The 21117-nt window shown below is 37.9% G+C and overlaps 1 protein-coding gene across 3 annotated transcripts in view; it reads right to left on the bottom strand.

Annotated features, from left to right (window-relative positions):
* LOC102079120 (integumentary mucin C.1) overlaps nucleotides 1-21117 on the bottom strand; it is a 30430-nt gene that overhangs the window by 5229 nt on the left and 4084 nt on the right. For 2 of the 3 annotated variants that reach the window (XM_019358254.2, XM_019358255.2), the window contains 11 exons: nucleotides 9854-9919; nucleotides 9482-9541; nucleotides 8605-8667; nucleotides 8410-8493; nucleotides 8212-8305; nucleotides 7919-7975; nucleotides 6897-6929; nucleotides 4817-5593; nucleotides 1642-1659; nucleotides 1499-1516; nucleotides 168-262 (listed from right to left, as the gene is read on the bottom strand). In XM_019358254.2, the coding sequence (XP_019213799.1) occupies nucleotides 168-262; nucleotides 1499-1516; nucleotides 1642-1659; nucleotides 4817-5593; nucleotides 6897-6929; nucleotides 7919-7975; nucleotides 8212-8305; nucleotides 8410-8493; nucleotides 8605-8667; nucleotides 9482-9541; nucleotides 9854-9895 (1341 nt within the window). In that variant the 5' untranslated portion in view covers nucleotides 9896-9919. Of the gene's footprint in view, nucleotides 1-167; nucleotides 263-1498; nucleotides 1517-1641; nucleotides 1660-4816; nucleotides 5594-6896; nucleotides 6930-7918; nucleotides 7976-8211; nucleotides 8306-8409; nucleotides 8494-8604; nucleotides 8668-9481; nucleotides 9542-9853; nucleotides 9920-13581; nucleotides 13894-21117 lie in introns of those variants that run through there. The other variant, XM_019358256.2, reaches the window with a different exon arrangement.

Below are 21117 nucleotides of genomic sequence, written 5' to 3'. Positions count from 1 at the left end.
TACACATTTATTTATCCATGCTGGAAGATTTCTTTCATGTACTACAGCAGCATTTGTAGAGAGAATACTGTTGAAACTGTACTACTTTTTTTATATTAAATATGGATTAAATGTGTAGTTGAACATCCTTACATCACTGCTTTAACCACATCTGAGCTCCCACTCACCTCGTTACTCCTTTGAAGCCTCCGCGTGTACATGTAAACACCCACCGCCCAAAGGAAGTTGGTGAAGATAAGGACACCTATTATAATATGTATGGCTGTTTAAGAAGAGATTGAATATCTATTAAGTTAAAAAAAAAAAAAAACAGTCCCTTGATAACACATATTTATGCATGAATAAAAATTGTTGGGCTATTAAGAAACTTGTGCTCTAACAGAAAAGGCTCCAAAAAGGGCCCAGAAAACTTTTTATATTTAACTAAAAAAGCACAACTGTACACACTGTACAGTTGTGCTTTTTAAAAGCGCTAAAACATGGTGCAAAATCTCCAAAAGTTGATTCTGTTCATCTGGACGTAGCATTTGTGGGAGAAATGTTTCGTCACTTCCTCAGTCTCAGCTGACTGCAGGTTTCCCCAATCTTATAAACAGTACATTTGCATAATGACTGAAACCAGCCCACTGAAGGAACAATGGGCTGGGAGGTCAGTTCCTTAATCTTAATTATGCAAATTCTCATGACCATTGATCAACAACCACTGATCAATGGCCATGAGTACCATTCACTGAGAGTTGGGGAATGGCTGCAATCACAGCATTGTAAGATGGCGAAAGATGTACCCTTAGGCCCCCTCCTTGATTCAGAGATGGTCTTTCCCTTTTCACGTAAATGGCCTCCTTGACTCCGCGCTCAAACCAGTGTTCCTCCCTGTCCAGGATGTTACATCCTCATCATTGAAAGAGTGTCCACTGGCCTGTAGGTGTAAATAAACTGCAGAGTCCTGGCCTGATGAAGTAGCTCTTCTGTGTTGTGCCATCCGCTTCGCCAGAGGTTGTTTGGTTTCCCCGATGTATAAATCCTGGCAATCCTCCTGGCACTTAACAGCGTACACTATGTTACTCTGTTTGTGTCGGGGGACCCGATCCTTGGGGTGGACCAGTTTTTGGCGCAGTGTATTTTGGGGTTTAGAAGCCACAGAGACACGGTGTTTAGAAAAAATGTGTCTCAACTGCTCCGATACTCCTGACACGTACGGGATCACTACGGGTTTTCGCTTGGGCAGGACGCTACGTCCAGATGAACAGAATCAACTTTTGGTGATTTACTTACCTGGATGATTGAGCATGCATCAAGATTCTGTAATTAGTTTTATTATTTTAAAAATTATTTTTAGTTTAAGAATTTGATTTTTTTTTTTTTTTCAAAGTGGGGGATTGCTTGGGCCCTTTTTGAATTCACCAGTTTCATTAACGCATGTTTGGTACTACAACAAAATTGTCCATATACATTTTACTGAAGTAAGAAAAAAAAATTATGAATAAAACAAGCTTACTTTTCTCTTTTTCAGCACCTATGGAAGAAAGGAAAGACTGTATGAGAAAAAAAGTGAGGAAAATCTATACTAGTAATATAGTATAACTATAAACTACATTCTTTGTTTATTTCAGTATCAAAAGTATTTTTAAACAAACTTACTTTCGCCCTGCAATGTTTCTGTGAAAGAAAGGAAAGAGTGTATAAGTACAACAGCAAAAAACCCTTTTTAATCTGAGTACAGCATCAAGTCAGTTAAACTTGTGGGACATTGTTGTGGTCAGGAAAGTAGCAGAGGAGGTTGTTAGTCATTTTCAGTTGCTTGGTGTTAATGAAATCAACAATGCACTAGAGGGGCAGCAATGAGACAACCCCCCAAAAAGGAATGGTTTTACAGCTGGAGGACACTGACATTTCTCCCTCCTTATCTTTTCTGACTGTTTTTCGCTAGTTTTGCCTTTGACTGGGGCCAGTGTCATTACTGGTAGCATGATGGGATGCCTGAACCCTACAGAGGTCACACAGATAGTCCAGAAGGTTTACCGTCTCTCCCAGCACAGTTTCAAGAGCATAGAGGAGATTTTAGGACTGGTAGTCACTCTGAGAGAGCTCGACAGGATTTTAGAAGGTCCTTAACCCATCAGCGTGACCGGTATCTGCTCCTTTGTGCAAGGAGGAACAAGATGAGCACTGCCAGGCTACAAAATGATCTGTGTGAATGTCTCTGACCAAACAATCAGAAACAGACTTCATGGTCTGAGGGCCCGAATTTGCCATAAAATACCAGAACTGGCAGGTTCACCACTGGCGCCCTGTATTTTTCACCAATGAGAGCAGGTTTTAGGGTCTTGTTCACAAGTGAGTGAGCAGTGTATGGTAGTCAGAATTTGTGTTGTTGTTGTTGTCGTCGTTTTTGTCGTTGTTGTTGTTGTTTTTAAACTTTGAGACTTATTTTGCATAATCCATCATACAAAATGTAATCAAATGGAAACGTCTCTTTTTAAAACTTTAAACCTTTTAACTTTATGCATCAAGCAAAAACTTAATTATATGCAACATTCTCTGACTGGAAGAAATTTGTTTAACATTTAAACCTATTTTCTGCACATTCCAGCAGATAAAATAAAATAGTTTTTTGTGTTTACACTCACTCTTTCAAATAGATGCAAGTAAAACACAGCTGAAAATAAATAAAATCAAAGACTAGCAGTCCTGTTGCTCTATTTTCACCTGTAAAGCAGGAGTGGGGTAGGCGGAGGTTTGCCCTGGTGCAGGTGTGCCGCAGCGGACAGTTGAAGGATACGCAAGTGAATTTCCCATTGCGTCGTAGCGCACTCGGTGCTTGCTTGGAAGTTTAGGGGTTTTTTTCGCTGTAAAAAGAAGTTTTCTTCCCACGCAGTGAACAGTGGACACTAATGTTTTTGTCACTTTTTATGGACTCAAAGTAAGGTCAGTACTTCCACGCTTTAAACGCTGCACGCTCATACTCTCTCCTGCACTCGATTTATTATCCATTGTTGATCTGCACACAGCTGTTGCCATGAACGTCGCACTCGCTTACGTCATTGTCATGAAACACTCTCGCAAAAAAAAAAAAAAAATCACGGTTTAGTAACGTAGTAACTACGGGAAAGTAACGGTAATCTTATTACCGTTTTTGCAATAGTAATCTCTTACTTTACTCATTACTTGAAAAAAGTAATCAGATTACAGTAGCGCGTTACAAGTTACGTGTTACCATCTCTGGTGGGGACAACAATAGATCCATATATGTTTTCCCACAATTTAAGTATTATTGCATTATTTCAAGAGGGAGAGTCAGTGGAGGTAAAGTCAGTGGAGAAAACATGTTGGTTATTATTATTATTACGCTTACCAGGGGCCCGTTCTTCGTACCTCGCTAAGTAAGTTAGCCGGATTTGATTGTTGACGATTTCGCGTGATCTTGGATCGTTCGGTTCTCCGAAGCTCATCTGGGACTTGCTGTCATAGCAACAGATCCGTAAGCGTAAACCTGCTCGGGAGCAGGTTTACTTTATGTAAACAGGATTAGATCGCGGCCACTCAGGTATGTCCGCTGCATGTACACGAAAGCAACAGCGATATTTCACCACTATTTCTCCATAAATAAATATTATCAATGTAACTAAAGATAATGCAGTAGTTGATTCTTTTATTGATTGCATACAGATACATACAGGTCATTTCCTAAGAAAAAGGGAAATGTACTAGTAATCATTCTATTACACGTATTTGATTATTTCAGATGTAATTCATATTTTAGAGTAGTAATAGTAAATTACTTCGTGTAATCAAGATGAGAGACCATGGCTATAAAAGCGAAGGTGGATTTGGGAAGTCTGTCGCAGCCATGTCCTGTCCGTTTGTACGCGAGCAACCCATTGCGGAAGGTGCAAGATTGATATGGAGAGTTTCCAGAATTCAGCGTATATTGCGGGATAGACAGGATCCGTCCTGTCCTTCCTTCCTCTCTCTCTCTCTCTCTCTCTCTCTCCATATATATATATATATATATATATATATATATATATATATATATATACACACACACACACACACACACACACACACACACGAGGGGGTGCAGGACCACCACCTGTCTTTATTTGCTCTGCCCTTTTCTTGGTTGCTGTTATGAACAAACAAACAGATTATTTCAGGGTCTCTTTTCAAGAGACTAAAAGCAATATAAGTGATAACTATTACCATTCTGTGGAATATTCTTATATTTCACTTTTACTTGTCCCCATGTTCTAGTGGGTCCTGTTGTGGCTCTAATGTGAAAGAGGATATAATGGAATATGATATAATAAATTACTTACAAGTTTAATTTGTCAGCAACTTTCTGCCAGCCCTCTCTCCTTGCTTTTGCAGCCTTTGCAGTGTTCCCTTGCGTTTTAATTAAACTCTGAAACTCCTGATATCCCTCAGTCAAGAGTTCTTGCTCTGCTGCCGTAAAATACTGAGCGCGCGCCTTCGACATCTTCGCCGACCAATCACAGGGTTGCCGATCAATGTTTCTACTATCGATGCGTAGCCCCTTTTGAGACACCCAGTGATCTCAGATTACTTCATCCAGCTATACTAATCGTCAACAACAGGTGTGTTCGGAGAACCGGATTAGCGAGCTCAAGGTTAGCGCGATGATTTGATCTTGGATGTGTCATTTGATCTTGGATGTAGTAAGCGAGGTACGAAGAACGGGCCCCAGGACATTAGTTATGCATGCTATGTAATTCTCTTTACTGGATGGGTGATTTAGCTGCAGCTGAATACGTTTTAAACGCACAATAATCATTAATCACTGACAACTTACCATACTTCTGTTGTAAATTCAGTAGGGATGATGGAGTTGTTGGTGTCGATGTTGTTTCTTTTGTTGTTGCTGTGGTTGGGGTTGTAGTAGTAGTAGCGGCTTTTGGTGTTGTCTTATTTGTTGTTGCTTCTGTGGTTGTTGTTGTTGTTGTTGTTGTTGTAGAAGGTGTCGATGTTGTTTCTTTTGTTGTTGCTGTGGTTGGCGTTGTAGTAGTAGAGGCTTTTGGTGTTGTCTTATTTGTTGTTGCTTCTGTGGTTGTTGTTGTTGTTGTTGTTGTTGTTGTAGAAGGTGTCGATGTTGTTTCTTTTGTTGTTGCTGTGGTTGGCGTTGTAGTAGTAGAGGCTTTTGGTGTTGTCTTATTTGTTGTTGCTTCTGTGGTTGTTGTTGTTGTTGTTGTTGTTGTTGTTGTTGTTGTTGTAGAAGGTGTCGATGTTGTTTCTTTTGTTGTTGCTGTGGTTGGCGTTGTAGTAGTAGAGGCTTGTGGTGTTGTCTTATTTGTTGTTGCTTCTGTGGTTGTTGTTGTTGTTGTTGTTGTTGTTGTTGTTGTTGTTGTAGTAGAAGGTGTCGATGTTGTTTTTGTTGTTGTTGCTGTGGTTGGTGTTGTAGTAGTAGAGGCTTTTGGTGTTGTCTTATTTGTTGTTGCTTCTGTGGTTGTTGTTGTTGTTGTTGTGGTTGTTGTTGTTGTTGTTGTTGTAGAAGGTGTTGATGTTGTTTTTTTTGTTGTAGCTGTGGTTGTTGTTGTAGTAGTAGAGGCTGTTGGTGTTGTCGCTTTTGCTGCTGATGTTGGTGGAGGTGGATTGAGTAAACATAAAGGTGGTTTAATAAATGTAATTACAGGGATTTTAAAGGTACAGGAAACTTAAGTATTTAGAGTCTTTCATGTGTTAATTATGTTAGTGGTCATAACATTAAATTTGGGGGGAAATTCCAGACTGTTTCCAAATTAATTATTAAAATTCTAAATCACTGGGTAATTTAACAGGTTGGTGTGAGAACTTTGGAAACTGCCTGGGATTTTCCTGTATACCCGTCTGTAGGGATCACACAGAGGACCTTTCTGTGAAGCGCTGCAAGCTGACCAGTACATTTAAAACATGACACTGTTTTGCAAATGACTATTTGTAAATTTGTGAATTTTCTATTACAAAATGTTTATTTAGCTGTTTTACAACAGTTTGGTGTTCTCTAGCTCAAAACACAGAAAAGCTTACTTGCAAAATATTGAAATGTTTCAAAATGTTAATCTTAACAGATAATGCTTAGGAAATATGATCAAATATGTATTTCGCCCATGTGTGAAACTCAAAGTTTCTTTAAAGTCAGGATATTTACATAAAACAAAAACAAAATAAAAAACAAACAAAAAAAACCTTTGAGCTTTCTTTAAACATTTTTCTTGAATATACCTCCAGGTGTGTCCTTGGATGGAGTCTGACTGCTTTTAATCTCCTTTTTGGGCAAAGAATAGAAAGACAGCAGCAGCTGCCAATCATTGGAAAAAATTTATTTTTTTTCCATCTGCTAAACAGCAATTTCCAAAGAGAAAAACAAATATTCATCTTTTGCAATAAAATGGAAAATATAAGTAGCATTGTATGTGTGTGCATCTTCTTTTAGAAGACACAAAGAACCCACTTTGTTGTCGTTGTTTTTCTGCTTTTAATGGCTAATATAAAGTTTATGGCTATATGATGGTCAACTGGGGGGGGGGGGTTGGATTTTTCAAAGTAAATTGTCCTGGCTCCCTTCAGAAAACATCTCTCTGCATATCTGCATAACGGTTGTAAATCTTCTTTCCTGTACCTTTAAAGTGATATTTACCTGAAAAGCTGCAAAAAGAACAGCAGTCTGTCCATAACGCATGAAGTAACAAAAAATGTTTAGTGAAAGCCTGATATAAGCAAGTGGGGAAATAAATATTAATAAAAATGGTAATTAAATGAAAAGAGCTGGAGTAGCTTTTAAGATGGTGAACAGCAGCAGTGCAGCAGTCAGTGTGATTTCTAGGATCTGACATCAGCTAGAAGCAAAACACACACATGCACTGTTTCAGCATTAATTAATAAAATGTGTTTCCTACCTGGGTTGGGAGAATCTCGCTTACACACTTTTTCTAAACAAAAAAGAAAAAAAGAGAAAAATATGAAGACAAGCAAGGTTGTGAATTTTAAAGTCAATACACTGTAAAACATCCCAGACACACATTGTTTAAAACTGAAACAAAACAACAGAAAATGTGGATGTAGGTTTCAGTACCTGTACACACATCTCCACACTGACAGACACAATAGCAGCATGGATACACATGCTTACAATGACGTAAACACAAAGCGCTGACCCGACGCATCAGAATCTGTGAGATGTTGGCTTTCTCATCCGACGGCACGAACACAGACACGCTGTCGGGGCTGAAAGCGGACATGTCACAGATTCTGATGCTGCAGGTTTTGTCTCTCTCCAACCAAAATTCACTGAAGCAGCAGCAAAAGAAGATCAAAATTACGCTTCACGTTTGATAAACATCGTCAGTGTACTTCGAGGACAGTTTCCCATCTCAAATTTCTGTTTTCTGCATTATTTGCTTGCTTATTATGCACCAGTCTACTGTTGTGTACAGCGCTGAACTGTTGTTTTGTTTTGTTTGTTTGTTTGTTCAAAAATTACCTGTGACAAGAAAGTCTAATTTCTGCAGTTCAATACCAAAGAAATGTAAACTTTTTAAAATTATACCAAATTGCAAATCTCTTAGCTATGTCTCTGATAAAATCTCAGCAGCATCAGGTAATGTTCATATGCTGAGTTCAGTTTCAACTGCAGAATATTTTTAGGGTTATCTGTTATAAAAAGCCAGGCCAGGAAAATTACCCTCATGTTTTTTCTGTTTTATCCTCAGTTACTTTGACACAAAGGCATCTGCTGTGATGGTTACACCTTTGATAAAGTCTCACAAGTGTCAGTACTGATAAGTGGTCAGAATTATAATATTTCTGACTGTCTGAGGCAAAATTTCCCCGACTGAAATTGAATCGAAACCTTGTGAATGGGAATCGAATCGGTCATAGAAATCAGTGACTATACCCAGACCTGTGTGTGTGTACTTACCGTACACTTTACAGACTTCTTCTGCAGTGAGGTTTTGTGGTTCTTGTTTTTTTTCATCTTTGGTGAAAAAGAAGAAAAATGTTAGCAGTAAGAACCAGAAGTTAATTTTAGGTTTATTGTAGGAGATCCACATTTTACAGTTTGAAAAAGACCTGCTCCTTTTCTTTCTCTGAATTTCTAAAACCTCTAAGCTCGTTACAACAGTCGGTGTCACAGTGTTGCTTCTCACAAAGACATTCAAGCAGCAAGTCTTAAAACTAACCACAGCTGAAAGTATCAAAATGAGGTGATACCATGTAGATGCTTGGCTATATCTGTCAAGCACATGAAGTGGTAGAAAGGGACACTGATGTTTCCATCTGTCTCGTCACATGTCGGTTTATAGTCCTGCAGGACAAACAACATGTTTATCAGATATAACCCTTGTTTAACCCGACCAGGAGTAGAAAACAACAAACAAAACTTGAAAGAGATTAGATTTTTTTACTTGCCTTAAAACAGTCCCGTAGAAAACAGGTTTCTTCTGTTTTGTTGTCACAGTCTTCGGGTTTCATTAAACTACATACAATGGTGTCCTGCAATGAAACAAGGGCACATTTACCATTAACCAAATATAAGTCACTCCAACATAAATTTAAATACATTTGGACATTTTCTAGTTTTTAAACAATGTTTCACAAAGTTACCTCAGACTTGTTCATTATTTTGACAGTAATATTCTCCGGGAGCTTGTCTATTGTAGTTTTCTTCTAAACATAGAGAAATGGTAAAGAAGCAAAATACATCATTAGTTATGTTTATTTTTAGTGAGTGATCATCACAACTGAAACTGCAACATGTCCAAAGAGAGTGAAATATATTGGCTGCTAAAACACAAATCTGCTGGGGTTGGAGGCTCCCAGAGGGCTGCCGGCTGTCTAAAACCTGATCCCAACACCCAAATCTGATTGTTTGGTCTGTCTGTCATTTCATTGTTTTAAATAAAAACTTGAAATGTAATCATTCAAAATTACAAGAAAATGGAAACAAAAAAATGTCACCAAAGGCATCAGGAAGTTTTTGTATCATATATCTTTACTTTCAAAAAAAGGAAAAAATTTAAGTTAATGTACAAGTTCTGATGACACTAAACCTTTGTTGTTTTATATTCTCAACAGATTGCATACAAAGCTTACAATCTCTGACCTTGAGCCCACCACAAGTCCTTAAAAATGTCTTTTTTCCATCACTGACAACAAGTAAAAACTGTTAACTTGGAGCTCACACATGTGTTACACACTGAAACAGACGCAGATTTCCACACTTGACAGACCAAAAATCTTTACAGACCATTTAAATATGGCAACTTTTAAAGTAGCTTATTAGCTTCTAAGATATAGATAACAGCATAATGCAGTTAAACAGAAGTAACCACTCATTACAGTCATTGAATATTTGTTGTTTTGGGGCCTGATTTATATCATCCTCAAATTACCTTTTATCTTAGCACCCTTGTCACCCAGCATTAGAGATCGGCCTATTAAGGAATTAAATAATTAGGGAGAAGAAAAAAAATTTTCTTACCCAGTCTTCTTTTTTGAAGTAGTTCTGACAGTTTGCTTCTGATGGCTCGATCAGGATTACCTGGTAGACAAAAGGTTGTTTAATTAGATGGACAGAATTACCACCATATAATGGACATAATTTGTATAACACTATATAAACTACACTAATGCAGATCTAAAGTTAAGAATGACAGGCTACCAAAAAAATTAAAAATGAGTAAATTAGGTCTCATAGCTTTTTAATAAAATCAGAAGTTACAGTAATCAACAAAACATTACATGTAAAAATATTCGAGCTCCTCTTGAAACTATTATGTGCGGATCACCAAGAGCACATTTTACAGCACTTATATAAAAGCAAATTGAGTAAAACTGCAAAGAGAACACTCACACTTAAAAGCAACAGGCAGAGATAACAGCCGTGTGACATCATGATGCCCTCTGTGGTCTTTGCAAACTACAGTGAAATAAAAAAAGCAGGAGAAAGGTATATTATGGTATATTATGGACACATAGACACACAGAAGAAAAGATTTAAATAATAATAAAACAAAACCCATAAAACTTGTTTCCATGGGAAGTGCTGGCCAATGCAAAGTCTTCACACATCATCTTGATGACATGTTAAGGCTTTAGGGTTAGATCAGTGTTGTAACGACTTCCATTTAGAAAGTCGTTGAGAGAAGAAGTAGGATTTGATGTGCCATACGAAGGCCATTATAAAAACCAGTTGTCTTTGAGGATGCTGATTTCATGAAAGTAAAATGTCAGCAGTTAATAGACAAAAGCTCAGATGACACAATCAACAGGCAGGTCAACAATATCTGAGACCTTTTCCCTCTCCCACCATCCCATCACAGGGCAGATCTCTGCTGGTCTTGCACATGATAAATATTGTTTATTAAAAATAAACTAAAGTTTAGCGCTTTGACCAAGTAGCTACAATAACACTGATATCATCTCTAAATATGTCCCATGATGTTATCACCACAGCTTTTCTCCAAACTGCCCTCTCTTTTTGTGAACAGCAAGTGACTCTGAGTTCTCTGCAAGAACATCTTTTAAGTATACACTGGGATAGCTATGCACTGCAGGCATTTCTTGTTTTAGCGCAGTGAGCTCACTGTCACACTCTGAGAATGGCTTAAAGGTAAGTGTAGTCAGCTCCACAAATCATGAAAAATAGCATTTACATTTATCTACAAGAAGGGGAGAGAAACAATCAGTTCATGTGTTTCATTTCACGTTGTATTGTGCTGTAGTATAGGCTGAAACCTGTGGTTAACATCCAAAACTAAATCATATAATCATTTAATCATACAAGACATAAAACACATGTTCAATCTGAATTAATCCAAGGACGTTGTATTGTGCTGTAGTATAGGCTGAAACCTGTGGTTAACATCCAAAACTAAATCATATAATCATTTAATCATACAAGACATAAAACACATGTTCAATCTGAATTAATCCAAGGACGAAGGATCAGGAAGGCTGAACAGATGTGAGTATGGATGATGTAACAGGAAGAGGTGAGAGGGAAAAGAAGGAGTCCAAGTTGAACCGAGGCAAGCGGTAGAAGAAGAAACAGGCGTAAAATCCTGAGCCAAAGAGGCAATACAGCCAAGACGAGAGAGGGGAGGAGACACACTTCCCTGAGATTATTCCCAGTGGTCCCCATATTAAAATGTCTGAAGTTCAATAAAAGTTGGAAAAGAAAATGCTGTGTCATGTAAAAATGATAATAATATTTTGAATTATGTGTAATGAGTATTGAGCAATGTCGCTTTGAAAATGCAATGAACAAACTTGTGCTTATCAGATTTAATTTAGCAAAGAGGATTTTTTCCAGCACTGTTGAAGTTCATGCAATTTTTTTTGTATGCGCATTTAGACAAATTCAGCACAGCTGCATGAGCGGCGTTCACACAGAATGAATATTACCAGAATAAAGACTTTTTTGTGTTTTCTTCTTTGATGCCTTCAAAGTTATTTTGACTTGATTTGTGGGATAGCCTCCTGAAAACCAGCCAATTCATTTATGTCCTCTGTAATGGGTGATTGTTTTTGGTCTACATCTTTTGACTTATCTGTGCTAGCCTACTAAATCCTGATGTAATAAACAGAGGACATCCTGGGCTTTCAGTTGATATCTTTGGTGTTTGGGTAGCTTCTTTCTGCTCTGAAAATGGAGGAAATCACAAAAAGTTAAAGGAGGATTTGATGTGGGAGGATTCTTTTTCCTCAGTTTTCAGGAGGATATTACAATTGGAAGAAATCCCAGTTAAAAGACAATGAATTCTGTTTTTAATGTCAGAGCTCAGAATCTTAAAACTGCAGTTAGTGCCACAGACTAATTACAGTAACACATAAATATAGTACACGCTCAGGAAAATCTAGCCGCATGTGCAAAAATATCTGAGACTACAGAGGCGAAGCAGGAAATAAACATGAGAGACATTATCTCCAACTCTAGAAGTGGATCAGTGAACTCCCCACACACTTGGACAGTAGGCTGTGAGTATGCAGTGTCCTCAAAGCACATTCCACATTTCTTTTGCAATTTTCCAGCAGGCCCATGCTTTTAAACTAACTACACAAACTGATAAGTGACCTCTTTGTTTTCAAAGAGACATGAGGGTACTTCTAAAAGTCTGACCTACTTAATATTCACTCAGCGTCCTCATCAGTCCCACTGCTTACCATGACTACTGAAGAAGCACCTTTTGGTAATATGTGTTTTTAAGTTTTTCATTATATGTTATTAACTTATAGTTGAAGTATATCTGTACACAAAGGCTAAAATTTACAGAAAATATAGACGAACAAACACAATATATAAATATTAAGACAATCTCAGAAATTTTAGTCTTGACTGCTTCAGAAAATATAGTTTTCACTCAGTCATATAAAGAATCAGTCAGTTTAAAGGTCAGTAAATCTGAGCATAGACTTCTACAATGGTGCCATACATGAGTTTCCTGGGGGTGTCAAGACACAGACAAACTGGATGCTGCTGCTGAGTAGGCTGAAGCATCTGTGATGAGTGAGTCACATTCTGGTGTATAAGCAAGGATAAAGGAAGTGAGGAAGTATGCTTTCTGTGTTCACTGTAGTGCCCTTTCTTAGTAGATTCAGTCCAAAGTCTGTCGGATTCAAATTTCAAATCCAAATTTCTTCTCTTTACAAATGTTTAATGGGGGACCGAGTGAACTGCAGTGCCACATTGGTCTTCTGGACATATATCACAGATAGGTTGGCTGCTATTTGGTGTGTGCTGAGAGATATCTCATCAGATAGCAATGCTCAGAGAGCTGCAGGGCAATACTGGTTCAAATGGACCTGGAGTCTGTTGCATGCTTTGCACTCTTTTGAAAAGTGTTGGGCGGATCTAATATGTAATCAGATATGCTTCAGTCCAAAACTGTTGATCTGTCTAAGGCTGAATCACCTAAGGATTCAACAGTTCATTAGTGCAATTATCATTGTTTTGATGATCTGCCGACAGATATTGTGCAGAAGTGAAAACAGTGGCATCTCATCCTGACTAGAGATGGACCGATCCGATATTACATATCGGTCCGATACTGACCTAAATTACTGGATCGGATATCAGAGAGAAATAAAAAATGTAATCTGATCCATTAAATATCACAAAAGCACCTCACAAAACTTGCGACATGGCGTAACCCAGCTCATGACCTTAGCACGTCGGAGCAGGATGCCTCATGTGATAGAGCGGCTGTGGCGTGCGAGACCTGTCGGCGGTCTGGAGTTCACACTGAAAGCATCTGGAGCATCGCTACGTGCTTCCAAACCGGCATTTCATCTCTGAGAAAGCTATCCCAGAGAAGTAAAGCAAGTGTGTAAGTTCATCTCTGAATGTTTGCAAAGCATTCCCACATTAAGCTTAACAACCGATATATGGAGCGACTGCCTCTTCTCTCTCCCTCCCTCTCCTGTTGCTACTTCAACCATGAAACTGATCTGTCATGGTCCTGGGTCATTTTGACCCAGTGTTTTGTGTTTCCTTTTGTATCACCTTGTGTTTTGTGTTAATTTTGATTTTGTATGTGTTTTTAGGGTTGGTTTTGGTGTTTAGTGTTTTATCATCCCTACCTGTGTCTTTCCTCTGTGTTAACTGGTATTCATTCCACGTCTCTCTGCCAACACTCTCCGTGCACTTTGCTCCTTCTCCCGTGTGTCTTTGGTTTCAGGTTAGTTCTTTAGTTTTCCCCAGTTTAGGTTTGTTTACTCCCTGCTCTGCTCTTCCTGTTTTTGCCACTTTGTCACTTCTGTAAATAAACACTCACTCGCACCCCAGCCAGTATCTGCACTTTGGATCCTTTTTCTCAATACACCACATGACTGCTGCCCCAGCCGTGACATGATCAATGATCAGCTGATCGGCTTTTCTGTTGCGAGTCCATTTCTCTTGTTTGTTTTTGGCCCACTTTGCACCAGAAAGAGGAAACCAGCGGCTGAACAACAGCAGCACATTTAAGCTTGATAAGCTGTTGTTAGAATTTATTTAATAAATTTAATATTTAATTTAATATACTTATTTACTTATGTCTGTGAAGGTTCTCAGTCATCCAGGTCATCCGAGAAGCTTCTTCAACTGAAGAAGCTTCTCGGATGAGAGGTGAAACGTCTTCAAGCAACTTAAAGAAGTCCAGACGCCTTTCTTTGCAAACTCCTTTGACTTATTTACTTACTTTATCTGTTAGATAAAATAATGAAATGTCGCTTTTTGTAAATAAAATAGACAGAGCGTGGCAAGATGAAATAAAACGATATAAAAAGTAGACTGGAGTTATAGATGATTTATTGGTGATCATATAAAAAGTTACCACCACGTTAAAGATCCTAACTACATTGTTTTGTGAAAATTCAGTTCAGTTTTATTTATATAGTGCCAAATTGCAACAACAGTTCCCTCAGGGTGATTTATATTGTAAGGTAAAGACCCTACAATTATACAGAGAAATCAGAGAAAAATCCTGACAATCTGATGACCCTCTATGAGCAAATGCTTTGAGGGAAGGTGGGAAGGAAAAACATCATTTTAACAGGAAAAGCCAGAAATTAATAATAACTAATGATTTAAATACAGAGTTGTGCATAAACATAGTGAGTGAAAAAAGTGTGTGAAGAACAAGCTACTGGATACATTATCTTATTCATCAGCACATTATGTAGATGCTATATTTTTGTGAATTATTGTTGAGGTATTACACAGTGAATGCAGCAATCAAATATGTGGCGCTATATGTAATGTTCACAGTCATTTTTGTTGTTTTTTCCTCCACTTTAATCTATAATCGGTAAAGTATGGACAAGACAAATTTAAGACAGCCCAACAGTGCAGATTTTTTTCCTTTGTGCTCTGCGACTAGAGGAGAAAAAAGAGGAAAAGAGAAGTGAAAGAGAAAGAAAAAGAGAGAAGAAAAAAAAAGAATTTATTTAATATTACTTTCTACACCAGGATCCTTTTCTACATAGCTGACGACTGGTAACTGTGCAGGGGCGGGTCTAGCAAAGTTATGCCAGGGGGGCCGATAGGGCATTAACAGGGAAAAGGGGGACACAAAGACATACTTTTCTTTCTTATTCTCATTTAAAATGTCTAGCTTTTAATAAATAATTATCTGAATCTTACAACCAAAGTTTTCATCTGATGTGAAATGTATAAAAGTCCATTATTGTATATAGTAAATATTAAGTCAAATTTATGACCTAGTAAGCTAAAGTAATTTTTCCTTTGGGAAGATACCGTCTGTGCAGTCAATTCTGTTGAAGAAAGATGTTGAATCTATTTAATTATTGTAGAAAAATTATTGATTTCTGTGCTTTTTTTTTTTTTTTTTTTTTTTTTTTTTTACACGTGCGTTAAATTAAAGTTGATTACGTCAATTAAGCATTATGAGGTGGAGGGTGGGGGGTGGCTCCCTATACCAGAATAGGGAGGATGGTGCAGGTTTAACTTTATGAGAGTGATCAGTTTTGCAGAACTATGAAATATTTTGGGTGCAGTGTATTTTTTGCATACAGGTATAACAGAATAGCTTTAGTTTTGTTTTGTTTTTTTTAAACTTCAGTATGAACTTATACAAAGTGCCGCAAGATATTAAAAAAACAACAACATTTTATTGATTATAAAATAGGCTATATTGGATTTATATCGGTATCGGCAGATATCCAAATTTATGATATCCGTTTCGGACATTAAAAAGTGGTATCATGCCATCTCTAAACAGTCCATTCAGGAAGCAACAAAACTTAAAGATTGCCTCCTTACTTCTACTCTTATTCCTAACTTGACATCTGAAATACCTCAGAGTAGACAAGTCTCAGACTTGCAAAGAGTGATGGTTCCTACCACTGACCTACAGTGTGGGAGTTTTTCAGATCATGTTGTTCGAACAGTTCAAGCTCTCTAACTGTGGCATCGCCTGTCAGCAGTGCATCTTATGAAAGGCCCTTTTCTGCTGAAAGGATAATCAAAAGTCATTTGCGATGAACAGTGACCGAGGACAGACTATCCAATAAGTCTACACTCCTTCCTTATATGAAAGACATTTAGAATTTAAATGCAAGTCAGAGCCTAAGAGGACTCAAATATTATTAAAGATTTCAAACAGTAGACTAAGCAGAAGCAAGTGCTAAATTGATTTTAGTATGTAATTCAGGAAGATCAACAATCACGGCCTTGTTGGAGTTTAAAACATGGCAACAGTGGACAAGGATAGACAGCCAATCCAGCCGGCAAGGCTTAAAAGACGTGTAACTAAGTGTCGTCTGCATAAAAATGATGAGAAAATGTCATTAAAAGATTGAACCTTGTGGTGTCATGATCTCGTTTGAGCTTTTGAGCTCAGAATTCTTGCTGGTTTTAAATTTGAATTCAGAGCCAAAGAAACCAGCCAAAGCCTTAAGTAAATTAAGTAAAAAATTTTCGTCAACAAGGCCATTAACAAACATTAAAAGATGATTCTGGCCTTTGTTTTATAGGTTTACAAAGATCATACTAAAGGAGCTTAAAAAAAATCCAGAACTCTCACAAACCTTTTTCAGTGATGATTAGATTGAATACTGTCAAGTTTCTCATATGATGCATTTTGGATACAAAACAGAGTAGAAATCCACATAAAACATGCAAGTCCTCCTTTAAATAAGATAGCTTTAGAGTGAAAATGGGACTTATGCCTGTTTTTAAGCTTTCTATTATTTATTATTCTGGGTTTTCAATTTGTTTGATTGGTTTTTGTGGGGTTAGGGCAGACACACACCACTTTGTAAGCAAGCAACTGACACACGCGACAGCGTTAAACTCTCAGCCTTTTGGACTATACACAGTCCCACGCACCTGCCTGAAAGGTTTTCCAAACCTCATATCCAAGATTTTTATGCTAATGAAACACACAAAATGAATCTTTCCAGCATAGTTGTCCTTGTTATCTACATCCGAGACTTTAATTCATCAATAAATCATACAGGTCAGGGACAGCATCGCTATCAGTAAACTGGCTGATTGATCTTCTGCAGAAAGTATGGTGAATGGACTGAGGACTGGGGCAAAGTGATATTCTCCGATGAAGCCTCTTTCTGATTGTTTGGGGCATCTGGAAAAAGGCTCGTCCGGAGAAGAAAAGGTGAGCACTACCATCAGTCCTGTGTCATGCCAACAGTGAAGCATCCTGAGACCATTCATGTGTGGGGTTGCTTCTCATCCAAGGGAGTGGGCTCACTCACAATTTTGCCCAAAAACACAGCCATGAATAAAGAATGGTACCAAAACACCCTCCAACAGCAACTTCTTCCAACAATCCAACAACAGTTTGGTGAAGAACAATGCATTTTCCAGCACGATGGAGCACTGTTCCATAAGGCGAAAGTGATAACTAAGTGGCTCGGGGAACAAAACGTTGAAATTTTGGCTCCATGGCCTGGAAACTCCCCATATCTTCATTCCATTGAGAACTTGTGGTCAATCTTCAAGAGGCGGGTGGACAAACAAAAACCCCACTAATTCTGACAAACTCCAAGAAGTGATTATGAAGGAATGGGTTGCTGTCAGTCAGGATTTGGCCCAGAAGTTGATTGAGAGCATGCCCAGTCGAATTGCAGAGGTCCTGAAAAAAAGGGCCAACAATGCAAATACTGACTCTTTGCATAAATGTCATGTAATTGTCGATAAAAGCCTTTGAAACGTATGAAGTGCTTGTTATTATATTTCAGTACATCACAGAAACAACGGAGACAAAGATCTAAAAGCAGTTTAGCAGCAAACTTTATGAAAACTAATATTTGTGTCGTTCTCAAAACTTTTGGCCATGACTGTACATTATTATTATCATTGCTTTATGTCACATGACAGGACTGGCTTCTAAGTACTTTGCCAAGCGGCCGACGCACTCCGGCAGGAGTCTTGCTTTCACAACACTTTCTAATGATAGTTTATCTTTGTTTTTATACATATAAAAAAAGCAGATATGTGAAACATACTGGTGGTTACTTGTAGTTTGCTCAATCAGTAGCGCTTTTTGATATGGGCGACATGGGCGGTTGCCCAGGGTGGCATCACAGGTATCGGCACCCCTCGGTGCGCCTGCTTGCTGCTGAAGTCAAAGTAAACTTTATTGTCATCTCCGCTACATACAGTCCAGTATACAGAGACGAGACGACGAGGCTCCAGTTACAGCAGTGCAAGTAAACAAACAAATATCAGAAGAGTAAGAAAATAAATATACACTTTAGGACTAGGGGTAAAGGGATCAATAACAATTTAAAATTTATAATTAAATAAAATTATTATTAATAAAATATTAATTATTAATTAAATTCTAATTAAAATATATTAAAAAAAATTTGATGATTAAAAGTCTCACACACAACCCGTCGAAAGGGGAGGGAGACCTGCTGCTTCCAAACAGAGCCCACTTCATTTATAATGTTGTAATTCCAAGCCCATTATCTATTCATGATTTGAATCCTGGGTTGTGCAAAATCCCAGAAATAAAGACAAAGTGAATCTGTGAACTAGGTGTAGGTCTATTAGGTTATGTTGTGGTGATCCTCAGGATGAGGGATGGGTGTTCATACTGGAGTGCAAAATTAAAACCAATGAAAGATGGACAAGAAACGTTCAAAGCCATCAGGTGCTCAGTTTAGAAAAAAGAGAAAAGAAAAGGAGGAGAAACAAGCAAAAGTTACAGGTAAGCAGATGTGTCATTGGATAATGGCAGGTCATGTATCCTGAAACAATCAGAATCAGAATCAGAATACTTTATTAATCCCTAAGGAAATTATGTGGGTTACAGTTGCTCCAAGAAGAAATTCTAAAAATAATAACAGTAACAGACTAAACTCCAAACAATACACCATGTTACAGATTTTACACATTTAAGAAATAGCGCTAATATATGCAGATCACTCAATTATAAATATGAAGGATTAACAGAGGTGATTATAAATAAATATCAAGAAAATTGACGAGAATATGGTCAATGGTAACTTTATTGTCCCTAACGGGAAATTGATTTGCAGTATGTCCGTACAAACAAACAAACAGACAACCAACACATCACATACACACACTAAAATAATATAATATAATATAAGCCTGAGAAAACAACCTAGATTTTTCATCAAAAAAGTGCAATGTGCAATGGCAACAGCACTTATGGTTTAGTGTTATTAACTATGATAATAGCACTAGGTACAAAAGACAATCTATGTCTCTTTGTCTTCACTGCAGGCACTTTATAACGACAACCTGATGGAAGCAGTTGAAAATCATTAAAGAGAGGATGATTTGAACACAACAGGACAGAGGTTGCCTTCCTCAGCACCTGCATGTTATAAAAGTCCACAAGCTGGACCTGAGACCTCCCTGAAATCTGACCAGCCACTTTAACCAGGTTGCTAAGTCTGGTCTTATTATTCAGGGACATATTACCGTACCAAGCAATGATACAGAAAGTTAAAACAGATTCAATAAAACTTTTATAAAAAAAGAGTCATCATTTCAGATGAAACATTAAAACCTCTCAACCTCCTTAAAAAGTACAGTCTTTGTTGAACCTTTTTCACTGTAGCAGCAAGATGTGACTCAAAGGACAGAGCCTTATCAAGAACAACCCCCAAATACTTATAACTGTCCACCAGTTCAATGGCTGCACCATTTACCACTGTTAGCGCAGGAAGGGGGGATGTCTTCCTGAAGTCAATAACCATGTCCTTGGTTTTCAAGGTGTTGATCATTAAGAAGGACTGATCACACCATGAAACAAACTCATCCACAACAGGCCCATGGGAATCCTCTTCACCATGAAGGAGGCTTACAATGACTGTGTCATCTGCATATTTAATGAAATGCCTGTTGGCCTGTGTACTGCGACAGTCATTAGTGTACAAAATATACAGTAGAGGAGAGAGACAACAACCTTGTGGTGAGCCAGTAGAAGAGTTCAGCTGTTTGGAAAAACAACCCTTTACTCTCACACACTGAGATCTGTCAGTTAAAAAGTCTAAAATCCAACCAACGAGATTAAAATCAAGTTTAAACTGGTTAAGAAGCTTATCGACTAAAAGATGTGGCTGGATAGTATTAAAAGCTGAAGAAAAATCAATAAATAAGAGCCGAGCATGAGCTTTGGCGCCATCAAGATGGTGATAAAGGAAGGTCAACAGAGTGACCACTGCATCATCAACACCTCTACGAGGCCTGTATGCAAATTGTAGTGGGTCTATAAGCTTCTCTACTTGCTGCAGGATCTCCTTCCTGACAAGTTTTTCAAAAGACTTCATCACTACGGAAGTTAAAGCGACAGGCCTAAAATCATTTAGTGATGTAGGTTTTGTGGTCTTAGCAACTGGAGAAATAATTGATTTTTTCCATACCTCTGGAACCTTCTGTTGCTGAAGAGATAAAAGAAAGATGTAATAAAAAATATTGCATAATTGCTCAGCGCATGTTCTAAGCACCTGGCCACATATATTATCAGGACCTGGACTTTTATTAATCTTATTCATTTCCCAAGATTTCCCACCCTTCTTTCATCAAAGAACAAAGCTGTGGGGGCTCTGGTACTCTCTATTAAGAAATCAAGTGTATTCTTTGAATTATAATTAGCATTAAATCTCAAATAAAATCTATTCAGCTCATTGGCTAACTGAGAGTCTGAACTAAAACCAGGGAGACTTATCTTATTACAGTCACTGTAACAGTGACCAGTCAAGTGTTTCATGCCTGCCCAGGCAACCCTTAAGTTATTGCTACCCATCTCCGCCTCTACCTTATCCTTGTATTTTATTTTGGCTTTTTTAATTTGTGATCTGATCTCCTTCCTAATTTCTCTAACTTTCAAGATATTCCCTTCAATAAAAGCTTTTTTCCTTTCATGAATTAGCCTCATAAGAGCTTTGGAAGACCATGGTTTGTTATTAGGGAAAAAATGCACAACCTTTGAAGGGATAATCATGTCTCTGCAAAAGGAGATATAGCTGCAGACAACGTCAGTGAGTTAATTAATGTCTCTACATGATTCTACATGACATTACAGAGTAGAAAAGAGGATGTAACTATTGCAGTGTTTACAGTGTGTTAGATGGAGGAGCTGTACAGGGAGATGGCCACAGGAATGACTTCCT

This window comes from Oreochromis niloticus, linkage group LG4 (genome assembly GCF_001858045.2).
Source record: "Oreochromis niloticus isolate F11D_XX linkage group LG4, O_niloticus_UMD_NMBU, whole genome shotgun sequence".
NCBI lineage: Eukaryota > Metazoa > Chordata > Actinopteri > Cichliformes > Cichlidae > Oreochromis > Oreochromis niloticus.
Note: the sequence above shows the minus strand (reverse complement) of the source record. Positions and strands in the feature narration are given on the sequence as shown.